The sequence below is a fragment of the Mus pahari genome, chromosome 6 (genome assembly GCF_900095145.1).
Source record: "Mus pahari chromosome 6, PAHARI_EIJ_v1.1, whole genome shotgun sequence".
In the NCBI taxonomy this organism is placed as follows: Eukaryota; Metazoa; Chordata; class Mammalia; order Rodentia; family Muridae; genus Mus; species Mus pahari.
The window spans coordinates 19,715,595-19,733,481 of NC_034595.1; the positions used below are offsets into that span (position 1 = coordinate 19,715,595).

Consider the following 17,887-nt stretch of genomic DNA (forward strand, 5'->3'; position numbering starts at 1 on the left):
TTATTCTCTGCAAATTGTAGACCAGGATGTAAATGAATGTGTGTTTTACTCCCCTGCCCAGAGGTCCTGAGTCACTCACCCTTCACTTTGACCCCAGTCACTGCGAACACATAGATGTCTGTGGACTGGGTCAGGGGCGTAACCTTCATGACAACTGCACTCCCCTGGAAGCAAAAAGAAACATGTTTTGATACATTACCTCTACACATACGCCATTTCTTGCTTCCCTTGTTTTCCTGGAAAAGTAATCAACTTGCTAGTTTTGGAAAGGACTGATGAAAAAAAAAAAAAAAAAAAAAAAAAAAAGGTCCAGGATCCACTGACTACTGTGGTTAACACGGAGTTTATGCATATGCTCATTTCTTCATTCAGCTATTCATCTGTCCGTCCGATACATTCTGAACACCTTCAGCCGAAGCTCTCAGCTCTACACTACAGACACATAGGAAATAAGACATTACACAGTGGTTAATGGGGTTTACAGTTTGATAAGGGAAACTGGGAATAGTCAAGTAGTAAAAGAGCATCTATTTCCAAAATATATCTACATATTTGATTACATATTTATATGTATACATGTCTATATAGTATGATATTATATATGCATTGTACAAGTATAAGTAGAAAATTCAATGTTTTCAAGTGCAATGAGCCAGCCTTTTTCCTTTCCCTCAAGAAACTTTTGATTTTCTCTTTTGGAAAATGTGTGTTGCCTGCAGTTTACCTCTTTTGTTTGTTTGTTTACAGCTCCTCATCTCTCCCTTGCTCTCTTCATTTTCTTCTGCTCTGGTCTTGTTCTTTAGCTCTTGTGTGCTTTCTTCCTTGTATCTACCTACCCACTCCTGTGCCCCATTATTTTCTTCCCTAGCAATGTCTGTGTGAGTTTGCATGAGGGCCTCCAACCAGTCAACACTGTGCAAAGTTTGTCCTCTTGTTGCCAAGTTCATTTCAGCGTGCCTTGTCTATTTCCAAAGTTCATAATTCTACAAGTGTTTGCAGAAGGTTCCACTAGATACTTATGACGGCTGCTCAGTGCATTTCTGGAAGTGTGAAGTTTTAATGTTAAATTCGTTATTTTCCACCAAAGGTATATTTGTAAAATGTTGACAGATGCTTTGCCAAAAATATATTCTATAAAAAAATAAATTTAGGGGATACAGTACACTCAGTGGGGTGATTCTCCATGTGGATGATGCACATAATTCTCTCCCAGCCTTATTTTGAGAAAATTGCATGGCTGGAGCTGGAGCTCAATGTGAAAGCACTTGACTTAGGTTCTATCACCCATACTTACACTGAGATAAAGGACAACTTGGTGGTCCAAAAGGGTGTGGAAATATCGTTCTGTGATGTTCATCTCAGAAACATTAGAAACTGCCCAAGCGTAGCCTGCTGCCTAAAGGAGACTCAGTCCCAGTCCAATGAGCAATTAACTATCAGCTATGTTTAACAAATTTCCTGGCTCCTGATGTCTGATTGCCTTCACTCACATCTTTTGGTGAATCATAGACATTCTACTTGTCATGATCCAAACTTCTCACAGCATGGTAAGGGATATGCATTATTTAACATGGAAGATTTAGGGACTTTTCTGTTTTAGGTTTTAATTTTTGTTAGCGTTTCATCTTTTGAATCTTCTTGAAAGTTAAAAAAAAGGAAGAGAGAGAGAGAGAGAGAGAGGGAGAGAGAGAGAGAGAGAGAATATCAGGCTGGGAGCAGGCAGACACTGAGAAATCACATTTGAAAGTTGAGGATACTGGGAAGAGTCCACAAAGCATCTCTTTTGGCCAGGTAGATTTATTTCAACTGGCCTCAAGAAAAGCAAGTCTTCCTGTCATGCTTATTTCATTGAAGAGGATGCTGAGTCTCCAAGTAGATATGCTAACAAGCTCAACCTCTATGAAATAGAAATTGTGAATTCAGTCTTTAAGTATTTTTTGTTTGTTTATTTATGGTGACAGTCACAGGTGAAGGAATCAGCCAATTCTTTTGTTCTGCTGTAGGGGTTTTGGGTATTGAATTCAGGTCACCATGGTTACAGGTAGCCATCTATACCTACTATACATCCTATGGATTATTTTTTTAATGTTGTATAAACCACATAAACAAGATTTTACATGATAACAGACTGTGAAACTCTTCCCAGAACTACTTGTTTCAAAATGTTTATATTTATCCAGTAAGCTTTCTCTTTTCAACAAGGAGCCCTGAATGTTATACATTTGACCTTCCAGAATGCATTCTGAGAGGACCAGGCAAACCTTTAACTCACACTATGAATTGGAATGTGTCTCAATCTTTGTGTGACCAGCACCTTGCAAGTGTTTGAAAGACAGCCTGCACTTCATAAATATTGGTCAGAATGAAAAGGTACTAAGATGGTATTCAGAGTCAGAGAATGGATCAGGGGTAGAATCTGAAATATTCAAGAGATGGTTGAAAGACAGCAGAGAAAGTGAATAAAGATATCTACTTTTCCTTTCCACTGAGCAGGTGGCAGATTATTAGGGGGTCTTCTTGCAGGCAGTAATGTTTTCTATAAGCTTCCCCCAACCTTCATTACTGGGGTGGTTCGCTGAGTGCATATGCTGTATGTGTGTTCCAATAAACTGGTTCTTGCAGGAGGAAAGGAAAATTGACTCAAAGAGCTGAGAGCCTTGAATTTGGATAGCAGTAATTTACCAGTGGGGGAGGGGCAGGACTTGCTAATGATGTGTTAAAATGCAACAGCCCCTTCATGAAATATTCACCACTTTAAACATGTCTAATATTAAAGATTAAAAGTCCCAGGATTTGTCCTCGAGACTCCCAAAACTGATTTATGATCTGCCAAAAGACACAGACCTCGTGATTCATAACAGGAGAGGTAAAAGAGTTTCTCTTAGCAAAGGAAAGGAAGTCATGCTAAGGTAAGCAAGGAGAAGGCTCCTTTGGTTTCTCCTAGCCTATCAGTGATTGTTCAGTAAAGGGCTCTGCTCATTCCCCCTTCCCATGTCTGCTGGGGGAATCTTGGTGACAGTGAGAAGTTTGTTCAGTGAAAGGGCACTGCTATATTTTTCTCCCTCCTCCTGGTGTGCTTACTAAACAAGTTTTCCTTGATTCAGATGGATCATTAATTACTGTCACTCATTATACAACAAATATGTATCTTGCAAATGAGAATCAGTCACCCCAGGGGCTTTCGTAGAGCTGCCTAGAGAATAGAAGTAGGCAGAAGGCAAACCCCACAGGACTGGGAACAGGCAGACAGACCAGATTGTAACGCTGTCTAGTTGTGTGATTAGGGAAACAGAGGAAGTTAGAGTCTGCTTTATCTCTTTGGCCTCAATTTTTTCACCTATACACTGGGACTGAGATGATATTACTATTTACAGAACAGATGAAGGTAGAGAAGAATAGAGGCTGTATCTTAGGTAGGCAGGAGTCAATGGTCAACCTATTCCTTTCCTCCTCTTTAGCTTCTAAGATGGTCCCTGGTAGTGCCCACATACACTCTAAAGATACAAGTATTTTCCCTTTCTTTTCTCCCATGAACATTAGTTTTTCCAGATATAAAGTTGAGGGTTGAATTAAACGTTTATCAATTCTGAACACCAAGATTTAGACATTTTTGCTTTGCCTTTCCAAAACCCTAACCTCTGCTCTCTGGACAATTTGTTTTAGCCTTGGCACTGATCGCTCTTAGCAGTGGTGTGGGTGTCTCTGGCCATGTCTCCATCAGTGCCATAGCTATTGGCTTTATTGACTGCTTGTTCCTATTTGCTGATACAGCGAATTCTCCTCTGTTTGCAACTAAGCATTTCCTTCTTGTTAGATGACAAGCCTTTGGCAGCTAGAACTAAGGGTTATTTACCCCTTCCCTGGGTAGGTACGTTTCCCCACTCTGCCTCTCCATGACAGGCTCTCAAGAGTAGCTCTGCGGGGACACATGCTGATTGGAAAGACCTGTTCACCTTTGCATCTATCATCAGTGTGAACATTCCTTAACAGACATAATTCACTTCTCTTGTTAGGGCTGCATTCCAGGACCTAAAATATGACACCACATCCATGGAAGTATTTAATGACTAGATACTAAAGACAATTCATAAAGGGATACCAATTTTTTATTTGGCAGTTTTCACACTAAACTTAATGTTTTTTAGATTTTTTTTGTTGTTTTGGTTTTGTCTTCTTTTTTTTATTAGAGTTTTATCAAATACCTTGAATCATAATAAAATAGACCAATAACTTATATAAGACAGGTTAATTGCTGAATAAATGGACAGAGGGAAGAAATGAAGGAAGGAAGGAAGAAAGGAAGGAAGGAAGGAAGGAAGGAAGGAAGGAAGGAAGGAAGGACTACTGAACATATAAATATAATACTCATGAATTCAGGATGATTTTACTGAGAATACCAGTGGGAAAACCTACTCATGACAGGTAATTGCCAGCAAAGCAGTCGTTGTGAACTTGAGCTGAGGAATTGTCCAAAATAGAATTCTATTATACATCAGAGCAGATAAAGCCCTTAAAGATCCTTCAGTTCAGACCTTCGCACCTTCATTTTTCAAAAGAGGAAGTCAAGGTTCAAAAGTTAAAGGGGTTGTGCCAAATATCTGGACTAGTCTCTGGGGTAGCCAAGGTTTGGTCTTAAGTCTTTTGTCTGCCAGAGCCACCAGGGCACTTTAGTCAGGTTTGGCAGTATAATCCTTTAGTGCATATTAAAACCATTTGAAGGAAACTTTTACCCTTTTTACTCCTCTGACATTTCTGAATTTCCTATAATGAGGATATTACATTTCCAAGCAGGTATTATTAAAAAGGTAAAATGAATTTGAAATATCCTTAAGCACATTAAAAACACACATTTGTATGTGGTTAATAATGCAGACCTAAAAAATGTTTAATCTCTTCATTAAAGTGGTTCCCATAAGGGAATTCAATTAAGAAAATTTCCATCATGCTAGTTACTAGAACTCAGTATTGCCAGCTACAGATGAGCTGTGTTGGCTTTAAAATATTTACTCTTGTCTCTTACGCCTTATTTACAGCGCTCTCACTTTATGCTGCATATATCCTCCCTTCATAAACTCTTATGCAGAAACAACAGAAGCCCACTGATGGCGAGCAACTGAATTTATTTTATCTAAAGCACTTTAAAGTGAACAGTGCTTTTCCCTTAATTATATAGGGCCAATGGGCTGGTAAAGTGGTTGACCCTGGAAGATTCCAGTTCTTGATTCAAATCCTGCATCTGCTACTAGAAGTGGTGTAAGTTGTTTCTCTCTCTGGGGCCTTTTACTTACATATAATAAGACTGAGACCAAGTGTCAGCTGGAAATTTCGAGAAACATAGTTTTAAAACCCCTTAGCACGGTCTTTGGCACATTTATTGTTGTTCAACAACTATTACATATCCTTGAGTTCTTGTTGCTCCTGAGTGGGAGAGGCCCATTTGAAATCTTGTTTTAGTAGAAGAAAAACATACTTAGCACAAAGTATGGCTTTGAAAAGTCAAAGACACTGTAGTCTTGCTGTTCTTCATTTGTTTGTTTTTATTTTCTATGTATAGGGGTTTGGCATGTCAAAGGAAACAATCTCCATGACTCTTCTCCATCTTTTCAGAAGCCTGGTGCCAGTTATCTTTCTTGTCTGCAGCATCTCCTGTTGAAGGAGGCACAGACAAATTCAGGGCATAGCAGAAGGCTGCTCTGATTGTTGTCTTAGGAGGATGCTGGATATGTACAATCTTTTTCATCAGCCTAGTATTCTGACTCCCATCCTCCCTCCTTGTCATCCTCTTATGATTCCATTTTCACTTGCTTGCAGCTCAGTCATCGCTTATCATCACAGACCAGGGGAGCTCCTTACTGTTCACTTTCCTATTTACTCTTTGTGTCCCTGTTGCTTAGAAATACAACTCCCTGGTGTCTCAGGGCATGGAACATGGCATGCTTTCCTGTTATAACTGCAACTAGGATCTCTTTGCCCTATGGCTCTGTGACCTGTTCCAGAGTCAGATACAGGATAGAGGGGTAAGGAAGGATTGACATTACTGAGGGTCAGCCAGATTGTTGCATAGAGTAATGGAATGTAACTGATATATATCATTGCATGCCCCATTTTTTCTGCAGTGTTCCCTATTCACGGGGCTTCTGTGTTTCTCATGGATGGGGAAAGTCAGCAAGTCTCAGAAACATTCCTATCTCTGCTTCTTTGGAGCAGGCGTTAAAGATATGAATGGGATGGGATGTCTGGATTGTTACATTGGTGCTGGAGTCTGGATGAAAGTCCTCATGATTATGCATCAAATGCTCTTATTCACTGAGGCATTTCAACACTCCCAAAGTTGTCTTAATCCCACTCCTTAAGAAAACTACAGTCTGGATACTAGAAGAATGGATCAAAGAAAGGGAGAACAGAGGTTGAGAAAGTATAAGAAGCGAAAGAAACTTAAGTGGAGATGTGATTATTTAAAAGGACTGAAATGATTACAGCTGCTTTCAATATTACCAGTGCCATTCAAGGATTACATTTAAAAGCATTGTTTCCCCCTGCAAATCACTTTTTCTCTGTCTCCTTTAGTATTTACATCTGTAAAGTGAGAAGGTAGAATTCACAGATCCAAAACACCCTTCTTAACGTGGCCAAATTTTGGTCTGATTACATAATCTGGTTTTGTTTCTTAATGGCAAGGCATCTGTCCTGTTAGTGAGTGAGTAGGGATGATGGAGCTGTTTGGGAACGTGGGCTGGATTTGGTTCACTGAGAAATATGGCTGGAATAAACCAAAAATAGAGTACCATTAGGAGCTCTGGATAGACTTGCTATTTAGGTGTTGCTCAGGCAAATGGCTGTTCTACCTGGGGCAGGTCTCTTAGTCCTTGGGATTCTAGTTTCTCGATCAATGCCGTGAGACATCCTACTGATCAGCTTTGAATGGGTGTCATTAAGAACTGCTCTTTCTTTATAATGTCAACAAGATTTCAGTCTTGTAAATTTCAAAATCACTGAAGACAAAATTGTAAACCTGCATTTTAGATGCTGGCTCTCCATTGTCACTTATCTGTAGGCCTCCTAGGACATTTTAATTAGGTTCCAGGTGCATGGGTTGATCTGGTCTAATTATCATTGGTTATGTCCTTGCAGCAGACTTATGTAAAGTGATCTGGGTTGCTGAGAAACTACCAGCCACAATGGATAATTTCCCATGACCCATGGCTTAGCCTCTTCACTTGCTTCAATCTCTTTTTCTAGCCTCATCCAGTTGTGAGTAACTAACACAAAAATTGTCTTGCATATTACTGTCAAAAGAGGAAAAAGAAGTCTCCCTCAAAGGTGGAGTATACTGAGAAGGCAGACAGAATTGGGGTGGGGTGGGGGTGGGGGTCTGTTACCAACAGTCTGGGAAGTATGCTGAGTGGACATCTCTCATAATTAGGAAGGATATGAGTTTAACTGATGTACACAAGACACCAAACAGGCAGAGAACTGTGGTCACTACAACTTTCCCTCCCTGACTCTTGTATCCCTTCCTCTGTGTTTCTCAGATGAACTGGGATGGATGGAGAGCCAGAAGACACACCCTGGTGAGGCAGAAGGAAGTTGGCCTGGGAGCCAAGGCACTTGGATACTGAATATTTATCTCTAACTTGCTAAACTTTTGTCTAGGTGCTTTTTTATTTTATTTCCTTTCTTTGTACCTTTTTTTCTTTTTTCTTCTTTTAAAACAAGTATTCAGGTTCAAATACAATTATTCAAGGAACTTAAAAGTGACTCAACTGTAATGTTGAGATTCTTGAAGGCTGTGACTAAGGGGCAAGTGTTGCCTGCCACTTACTACAGAGGTTCTTGGCAATGGCCTCTCCAAATCTCACAGTAGTGTTTTGACTGGCAACATTCACAATAAATGATGCAAAATATACATTGATTTATGAATTTGTGCCATCATTGTACCTGGATCATAATAATAATCTCTTTATTGTTCCAATTTTAGTATATATGCTGCTGAAATAAGTGCAGAGATTTATTTCATTCATGTGTATGTATGTTTGAGACAATGTATGTACATTCCTTACAAGCATCTACAGATGCCAGAAGAGGCCCTATAAAATTCCAGGAGCTAAAGTTTTGTGTGGGTCCCCAGAACTGGGTTCTGGGAATGAAATTTCGGTAGTCTGTGCAGTCTCTTGACTGCTGAGCTATCCCTCACAAAATTGGTATACTTCTTGGGAAAATAAGCATGCTAAACCAATTTTACTTCTCAAAAGTATTGTATATGACACAATAAACTATTGCTACACTCTCCGGAACATAGACATTTCTCAGTAATGGAAATGATGTCATTATTCCTGCTGCTAACACTGAGAGCATCAAAAGAGTTATGGTCCAGGTGGGACTAAATTTCCTCCTGGGTTTGATAACTTTCCATCTCTATGGCTACAGCTCCCCTCTCAAACTTCCTTCTGTGGTACATGCCTTTCTTTCTCCTCCTCACGTAGACTGTCTCGTACCTGTTCCAAAGTTAAGACTTCGTCACTATGGCTGTGGTTGTGATTGCCTTTACTGGTTACCTGAACTTGGTATGGGTGGGATGTGGACTTAGAGATGGAGCCACTCGTTCTTCTGTCTTCAGGGAATAGGTGGAATGGACATCACCAGTACAAGATATGTGTGCTGTGAGTTGAAAGTAAAGGGTATGCAAAGAGTCATAGAAAGGAGCCTAGACTCTCTCTCTCTCTCTCTCTCTCTCTCTCTCTCTCTCTCTCTCTCTCTCTCTCTCTCTCTCTCTCTCTCTCTCTCTCTCTCTCTCTCTCTCCCTCACTACTTCCCTCCCTCCCTCCCTCTCTCCCCACCTCCCTCAACTTCTCGGAGTGTTTCTATAAGAAAAGAACCACTGTAATGATGGAGGATGGAAAGACACATGGAAAGGTCAATGCCTCATACGTAGTGTTAGAATCTCTGCATGCTTGCTTCTAGTCCATGCCCACACTGAAATGACCCTATGAGATAGGTTTTAATGATAACTATCTTATAGACGGCAAAATTGATGTTAGAATGGGTTAAGTAAAGGCTTTTGCAGAGGACAAGATGATGCAAGACTGAAGAGGCACTATTAGATTCCTGAAGGCCTGGCTTCAGAGCCTGTGATGCAATGCTAGGTAATCCTTTTCTTTTTTTCTCCCATAAGAAGCACGAGACTTCTATTCCAAGCAAAGCAGAGGAAAGGCATGTCACAGAATAAATATAAAGTGAGCCAGGTTGTTTTTCTCAGGTCAGTGGGATACAATGGTGCTGGACTTGATTCATGCTAAAGAATCTTTGCTTGGTTTTGGGAAGATAGGGAGCCAGAACTTGGGAATCTCTGGGTCTTCAAAAAAAAGTCGCTTTCATATGCTCATTGTAAGAACAGTGAGCAGAAAGGGGGCCGTTTGAAGAAGCCAGGCCAGGGGTCAGACTAGGGTTTGAACACATCAGCTTCTTGATTTTGTAAAATCAATTACCTCCTACCTAGATTTAGAGCCCTAATTTACAAGTTAATCATCCCTGTTCTACTCATTCACCAAAATGAAGATTGTTCATCCAGTGCACTGTAAATATTGCTTGGACTAGTCATTATTATTGTTAGAGGCAGTGATTATACAAATGTCCTTCATGACCATGGCTTTCAGTCTTATTCATTTGATTATAATTTAAAAGAAAATGTTAAAAGACTCCTTTCAAATGACCAAGTCTCGTTACTCTTATCTTGCAGAAATATCTTACGAGCAGGAGCAAATGGTGTTAGGGTTTTCAGAAGGCAGAGGAAATGGAAATCCTTGGGTATTTAACTTGGACTCAGTTTCCACAGTGAGAATCAACATGGATAGGACTTCAATTCACACGATTATAGAAAAAGAACACCATATCATAATATAAAAGATAAAAGAGCTGAACACATGCAAGTGACCATGACAACCCCTCTTGGTCATCCACTGTACTTTTACAGGATCTTAAAGGCTTCAATGGAAGCAATATAGACATCAGTGAAACAGGATCACTGAGATGTTTTCCTGTACACTGCTTGGTGGCCTCCTTCAAGCTATTTAACCCCTCTGAGATTCATTATTCTCCTCTAACAGATGGGAAACAAAAACTCTGTCCTCTCCAATTCATGAGGATACTGTAAGGATAAAATATATACTCAAGCTAGTCAGAGCACATGATGATTAATAATGCAGTTGTTGCCTTCATGAACACAAGGAGAAAGAGCAAAGTGAAATATACAAATTAAATTGAGTTAATGGTAATTACTCATTTTGCAAAAGGATTGTTCACTTCAAATAGAGAGAGAGCAAGAGAGAGAAAGAGTCATGGAGTTACTTATTGATTTATCTCTCCCCAACTCCAAGTATCAACAATCTTAATCTATAGAATCAGATTACATGTATACAGTCAAAACAAAATGACTATTGAGTTTAATAGAATAATTTCTGCAAATCATCATTCCTACATGTCAAGCCCATGCTAGTGATATAACAAAACATGGCAGGCGAGAGACTCAGGGGGATTTTAGATGCTGGGAATCAAAGGATTCTAAGTAACACACAAGCTCAGTATTTATCTCACCATCACATGGGGAATATGGAGGAGCCACAGGCAGCTAGCTCTGCTAGGTCTCTGTTGTAGGAGAACCTCAAGGTGACCTCCATTTTCATTGTAGGCAGACGGTAAATATAGATCTGACTTCCCAAAGAAACCAGAGAGCTGTCTGAGCTAGTCCTCCGCATCTGGAATACTGTGTCATTTCACATAATATGTGCACTTTGTTGAACCCAACTGATTCTCACATTGATAATCTCAGTGTAGGCTTTACTGGAGTTTGGCCTAATGCTCTCTCTTACTTTCTTGTCTAAATTTTAGCTCTTATTCAATTTCTACCACTGTCTCATTTTCCCCTCTGGTATGTGGCTTCTATGCCACTGTTCTCTCTCTCTGTCTCTTTCTCTCCTTGTCTGTCTCTCTCTGTCTCTCTCTATTGTCCTTCTCAATTTATCTCTCTCTGTTCTCTGTCTCTCTCTTTGTGCATATATATATATATATATATATATATATATACACATATATATATACATATGTATGCATGTGTGTGTATGTATGTATGTATATATGTAATGTATGTATGTATGTATATAAACACACACATTTTCTGTATTGTCTTCCTCTTTGGCTGTTTTTCATAGCACTATTCTATGAGATAAACTTGAGATTTGAATCAGAGAAGTGCATATTAAACATGTAGAACCACCAAAGTTTCCTTATTCACAAATAAGTTACAAAAAGTATTCTACTTCAGGTGATGATGCAAAGATTAAATGAAATACTGCACATTGAGCTACTGGAACTAGGAATAGAGCCACATCATATTAATCTCATTCTTTCTGTCAATCATGAATTTTCCTCTCTCCATCCCTCCTCTCTTTCTCCTTCCCTTCATCCTTCCCTCCCTTCCTGTCCTCCATACCTCACCTCCTTTTCTTTTCTACCTATCATACTCTCCTTACATCCCCCATCTCCCTTAAGCCATGGACACGACAGTCTCTAGTCCATTCTTTTCCTTCAACGATCAAATTGTGAAATGCTTCAGTTTTAACTACTAGGGCACACATTCTTTCACAAAAGGTTTTATTGTACATTTCCTTGTATATGATGGACAATCATCATGGTTCATTAAATCAAGCAACATGTGTCCAAGTACCCCATACTGGGCTTTACTAGAATCTGGCTTTCCTGTCCTATCCATTTATTTTCAATGAGAGGTTGCCACAGGCTGTTCTACTGCACAGAGCAAAGCCATCTGGGCTCCCTGACTGATCCGGTGTACCATATTACTGATTACTATGTCCTGATCAAGACTCATAGTGAGGCCATATAAGTCCACACCTTTTCCACCATTGTCCAATATAAGCCCAAACCCATTTAGGGAAGTTCTTTAAAGAGGCCATTCAACAACATAACTAATAGGCTGCTACATGCATTGTGTGCTTACAGACACACACACACACACACACACACACACACACCTTAACTATACAAAAGCAGCCTGAAGTCAATTGAAAGGGGAGAGGATAATGTGGAGCAATGGGCAGGACCCCTACAGATAGAATCAGATCCCCAGAGAAAGCTCATGCTATTGCTAAGTGCTGTTTTAAGCAGCTTCTAGGTGTTCCCTTATGCTCAGAAATCTGTCATTGTTTCTTTCGCTCCATCATGATTAAATCTTTTGTGGGTTAATCATTGACAACTATGGGGAGTCTGTTTTGCCCCTAATTTAATAACTTGTACTTTCTTAATGTATGTATTTGCCATAGAATGCACCACATACTTTACACTGATTACAATCATTAGAAAAATACAGTAAAAGTGAACACTTTTTCCTTATTAAAAAGAATAGTCAGTTGAGTCCTGGGGAAATTGATTTGCTTGAGAATGTGCCAATAGTCAGGGGCAGAAACAAGCTTTTGATCCAGTTCTGTCTGATTTAATTCATAGCCTCTTCCTATCTTGTCCCTGCTGCCTTTCAAAACCGAAACAGTCCACCATCATCTCAGCTAGATTATCAGTAATCTCCTTTATGGCCCATCCTTGGTGACTGAGTCAACGTTGGGAATCAAAGCTTATGAAATAAAGACATTCATGAATTTTGTAGAAGACAGCGTGACTTAAATATCCTGCGATGGAATGCTTAACAGGAATGAATGTTGTGAACACACCCTCTCGGGACTTGTCCTCTAAAGCGTTGAGAAAAGCTAACACCACCTTCCTGTGTTAGGAAAAAATATACAAAATGGTTGTATTGATACTAGAGCTTTATTGTCTTCCATGATTAACAGCTTATAGGAACTTAGTCTCTACTTGGCACAGATTTTCACTGAATAGCCTGTGGCTTCTGAGAGCAGCTGTATCCACCCATTCACAATTCCTCCATCCAATCCCACCCCAGTGGGTAGACCATGTATGAGGAGGTTTCCTTACAGATTGTTGCTGTTGTTGTTTTATATTCTCTGGTCACAGGTCATAGAGAAATCTGGCTAAGCCAGAAACTTTCCTCTGCTGGATACCTTTCAGCATACTTAATGTTGCTATACAGGCTGCTAGGGGAGCATTGCCTTCACCAGTCTTATTCTGCCAGAGAGCCAATATGCTCCTCTATTGACATCACAGGCAAGATGTGCCCATTGTTGCAATAAATGAAATATCCACCTGTTGTAATAGCTGTAGTAGTTGTAATGGTTACCTGTCTAACATTAAGAAGAGAGCAGTGATTGTGCAAGTGCAAGATCGCAGCATACATCATATTCAACACTCCGGTTCCCATCCTTATCTAACTATGGACACCAAAGCTCTGGTCAGCCCTAACTTTTTTTTACTTATTTCAGTATTTCTCTTTTCAGCTTGACAAAAGACTTTGGTGTCATCTTCTCCTTGGTTTTATCTTCAAACACAGCATGAAATCTGGGACTAGAGCTTTTACACATATTGGAGTCATAACCAACAGATTCCCCCATTTTGATGTCAAACCATGAAATCTGTTTTCTGGTACCTCCATGGCGCTCTTTCGCTACTTTAGCTTGTTACGTCCACTCCTGAGCACATTGACTGACATGTATTTGGTGCTCACTAAACAAAAGAAACAATGAATGAAAGGCAGTGTTTGGATTCTGATCATTTCTTCTCACAAATCCTGTTAATACCTAATGGAAGCCACTTTCATCTGTGGCCTGTATCCTCACACTGGGCTTCCCGCTGGTCTCGCTACTCCTGCCTCTATTCCTTAAAGTTTTTTTCTCTATAGTGGGTAGTTTAATAATCATTTTAAAATATAAGCTAGGCAATGTCTTTTCCTCTGCTCAGCATGCTCCAGTGGCTCAAGACTTGCATTCAGGGTGAAAGCAAGCAAGCAGATGGATATAAAACTCTTGTTTAAGCCTTCATCCCATCTTCTAACACTTCTTAGCCTCCCGTGCAGAAGAGTACACTTTTGACCATTTTCCTTGTAAATGTGCAGCTCAGTCTCTGCTGGAAGCTTTTACACTTGCTCATACATCCACAGAAATAATGGTTTTCCAGGGCATTTGCATACCAAGCTTTACTCTCTCAACTATTCTATAAAACCCACCTTGACAATATGCAACCCTCTTTCCTCTTCACTGTACATGCATACACACCACACACACACACACACACACACACACCACACATGTGTGCACATGGACATGCAATGCAGATTTATCATCATTACCATGTCCTTCCAGCATTTGATGCACTTTATTTATTACATATATATATATATATATATATATATATATATATATATATATATATATATATTCTCATTCTCATCTGCCTCCTTGCACCATGAATTGTGAGCTCCATGATGTCAGAAGTTTTATATTTTGTTCATTTTATCCAAACCTCTATCCTGCTTCCACAAAGGCACTTCATAAATATCCACTGACTGTTAAATAAACAAATGCATGACTGAATAAATAACACCCAAAGAGTGATTCACTTTTGCTGTCAAAAAAACTGAACCAATTCCTTAGACAGATAATATGTCATTTTTATTTTTTTTTCTCTAGAAATAGGAACATAGAAAATGTCTTAGGGTTTGCAAGCTATAGGGTTGTGACTGTTTAGCTTTATTTTCACAGTTCAATGTAATAATTGTTCAGAGTGGTCAAGTTTCAATAAAACTTTATTCATATTAAATATCAGTTAGCCAGTGGGATATAGTTTGCAGATACTGCAATGCCAGGCCTTGGTCTAGTTCACGTTTTTACCCAGTTTCATGGAGAATCCCATTAAACAATACAGTTCCTCTCATGGTATTGTCACTGAAAATAAAAACATTTTCAATGCAAGGGAATATAGACCAAAATATAATTCTGATATTTATCCTTTCACAGCATTAAGTGAACTTGCTGCAGTAATCCCATGCTGTATATCTGAGTTCTCCAGCATGGGAGGCACTGGCCACATGTGCTTATGCAGCTCTTCAAACATGGAAATGCAGCCAATGGGGATGAACCTTTAATTTTATTTCATTGCAATAAACTTGCATGTTAATTTAAATGTTATTGGTATCTACTAGCTACCATCACACAATGGAACTCTATTATAATCATTCTTCTGATACACCTCCCACCTTTGTCCCTCTTTCTTACTACTTTAGAAGCCACTTGTGATGGCGAGAACTCAGGGTAAACTGTGCTTTTCTGCAGGATCCTGTAATGATTATTTCATTCATTCCATGTTCATATCACTACCACAGCTGTAATAATAAACTTTGCTTTGGTTTGCTTTCAAGGCTCACGTGCAAAGTGTTTAATGCACTTTATCTAGTTTAATCCTCATAATAAGCCTCTGAGGGCTGTTTATCTTACTACTTCTGTTTCATTGGAAGGAAAAACAGGAGTACAGAAAGGGTGCCCCAAACATCCAAGTACTGCAGAAGAACGTGGATGGGGCTGGGATTTGACTCCTGAATATGTAGACGCACAGCATGCAGTCTAGATCCTCACAGCTATATTAAAGGTAGAACCCTGGGCTGGTCCCAGTTTCCTGGTGTCTGAGCTCCAAGACCAGGAGTCCCTAAAGTTCATCTAAAGACAAAGATCATCATCCACTAGGATTCTAATGTACATCAATAGAGTCCTGAAGAGAAAAACTGACATGTACACGTATATGCCATGATGTATGTGCAAATATAAGAGTGAATTTCATGAGATTGGTCTCTAATTCAGTATGTCATCTTATTTGTATTAATTCTAGTATTATTAAACATTAAAGATTTGATACATTGCGATATGGGTTTGGGAATAAAGCAGTGAACAATGACAGAGTTCTGACATTTATACAGCATGCTGTTCCTTAGACAAGTAGTAATTAAATATGAAATGGAACAAATAAATGCATAATTACAGGTTGTAATTGCATTTGATAACATGGGCTTGTGGTTCCTGACTTTGGAATAAGATTTAAACTCCACCACGATTTAACGTTTTCAGTTATGAAATGATGATAACAATGTATCTTTACATCAATTCAAATATATACATTTTCACATCTAATATTGTTAACATGAAGCCTCAACCAAGTTTACAGTACAGTTTGGTAATTACTTTCAGCATTTTCTTCGTGGATATATTACTAATATATTTGTAAAGGTTTGATTTGATTATAATATGATTGCAAGGTTGTATATTCATGACAGTTATTAAGCTATTAACTGAGATATCTATGAAGGACCTGAAAGAGGCTAAGACGCATAATTACTTACACCTCAGTGTGCACCATTCATACAGCTTGCTATGAAAGAAAAACAGAGTGCTAGAGTACTGAACACAGGCGAGGAGCCTAATCTAGAAGGCTGAGGATGTAGCATTCATCTGAAATGCAAAGGGTAATGTTAATGAAGCAACAGAAGAAGAACACATGTAAAAAGTGAAGGTAGTGGAAGGTGGACAATTCTATGCAGAGAGAATGCAGAAGAGCCTATGTCATGTTAATAAGTGTAATTAACTAAACATTATTAGCAGGTATCAAACAATTTGTATGATAGCTATGCATCCTAGAAGCCATCTATCTCAGCTAAGTATTAACCCATTTCCAACCTTTTGTTAATAAACACTTTATTGTGAAATTCTGCCAATATATTAGGATGACAGGCTTTATTCTTTTAAATAGTGGGGCATAAACAAATGTCAGTAGCTGAAAAAATTTTTTAGATGTACTTGGATAAAATAAAACAGTATCTAATTTAAATGTCAAATGTTATATATCTATGATCCTACTTTTAATCACTCCAGAATGGCTGAAAGAGATATTGCAGGCCACCTTCTTATATGATACTTGGCAATGTGAAATTTAACAGTTTTCAAGTTCAGAGGTAATATTGTCTTGACTTTCAGTCATACTGGAAATTTCTCTATAAGGAAAACTTACAGTGCCTTTTTTAGAACATTGTAACCTTCTTGTTCTCAATTTTTGAACAGTCAAGCTTATTGCATGCTGTTGTAGCCTCTCTGTAATTTCATGACCTCATCTTTGACCCAGATCACCCTTTTTTTTAAAAGACCACGATCCTCTTGCACAATAACATTCCACAACACTTTTAAACCAAATATAGTTCTGCCTCCCCACTCCCTGCTTGTCCTTAATCCAATTGGGTCGATTTATTTTACTTTTTCAAATCGCCTCATTTTGTAAGTCCTTTGTCCAAGAGATTCTTGTCTAACTTAGACTCTCTACAATATCTACTAGAAATAAAATTCCTTGAATTCTTGATCTTTCCAAGACTTTTATCATGAACGGGTTTTGGACTTTGTCAAATGCTTTCTCAGCATCTAAAAAGATGATCATGTGTTTTTTTATTAAATATTTTCTTCATTTACATTTCAAATGCTATCCTGAAAGTCCCCTATACTATCCCCCTGCCCTGCTCCCCAACCCACCCACTTTCTGTCTCTGGCATTTCCCTGTACTGGGGCATATAATCTTCACAAGAACAAGGGCCATTCCTTCTAATGATGGCCTATTAGGCCATCTTCTGCTACATATGTAGATAGAGACACAAGCTCTGGGGGTACTGATTACTTCATATTGTTGTTCTTCCTGTAGGGATGCAGACTCCTTCAGCTCCTTGGGTACTTTCTCTAGCTTCTCCATTGGGGACCCTGTGTTCCATCTAATAAATGACTATGAGCATCAACTTCTGTATTTGCCAGGCACTGGCATAGCCTCACATGAGACAGCTATATCAGGGTCCTGTCAGCAAAATCTTGCTGGCATATGCAATAGTGTCTGGGTTTGGTGGCTGTTTATGGGATAGCTCCCCAGATGGGGCTGTCTCTGGATGGTCCTT

At 39.1% G+C, this 17,887-nt stretch overlaps 1 protein-coding gene across 3 annotated transcripts in view; it reads right to left on the reverse strand.

The window, feature by feature from the left end:
• The window catches only part of Astn2 (astrotactin 2), a 958,131-nt gene that overhangs the window by 517,379 nt on the left and 422,865 nt on the right, over positions 1 to 17,887 (reverse strand). For all 3 annotated transcript variants that reach the window (XM_021201332.2, XM_029539608.1, XM_021201333.2), the window contains one exon: positions 80 to 164. In XM_021201332.2, the coding sequence (XP_021056991.1) occupies positions 80 to 164 (85 nt within the window). The remainder of the gene's footprint in view (positions 1 to 79; positions 165 to 17,887) is intronic.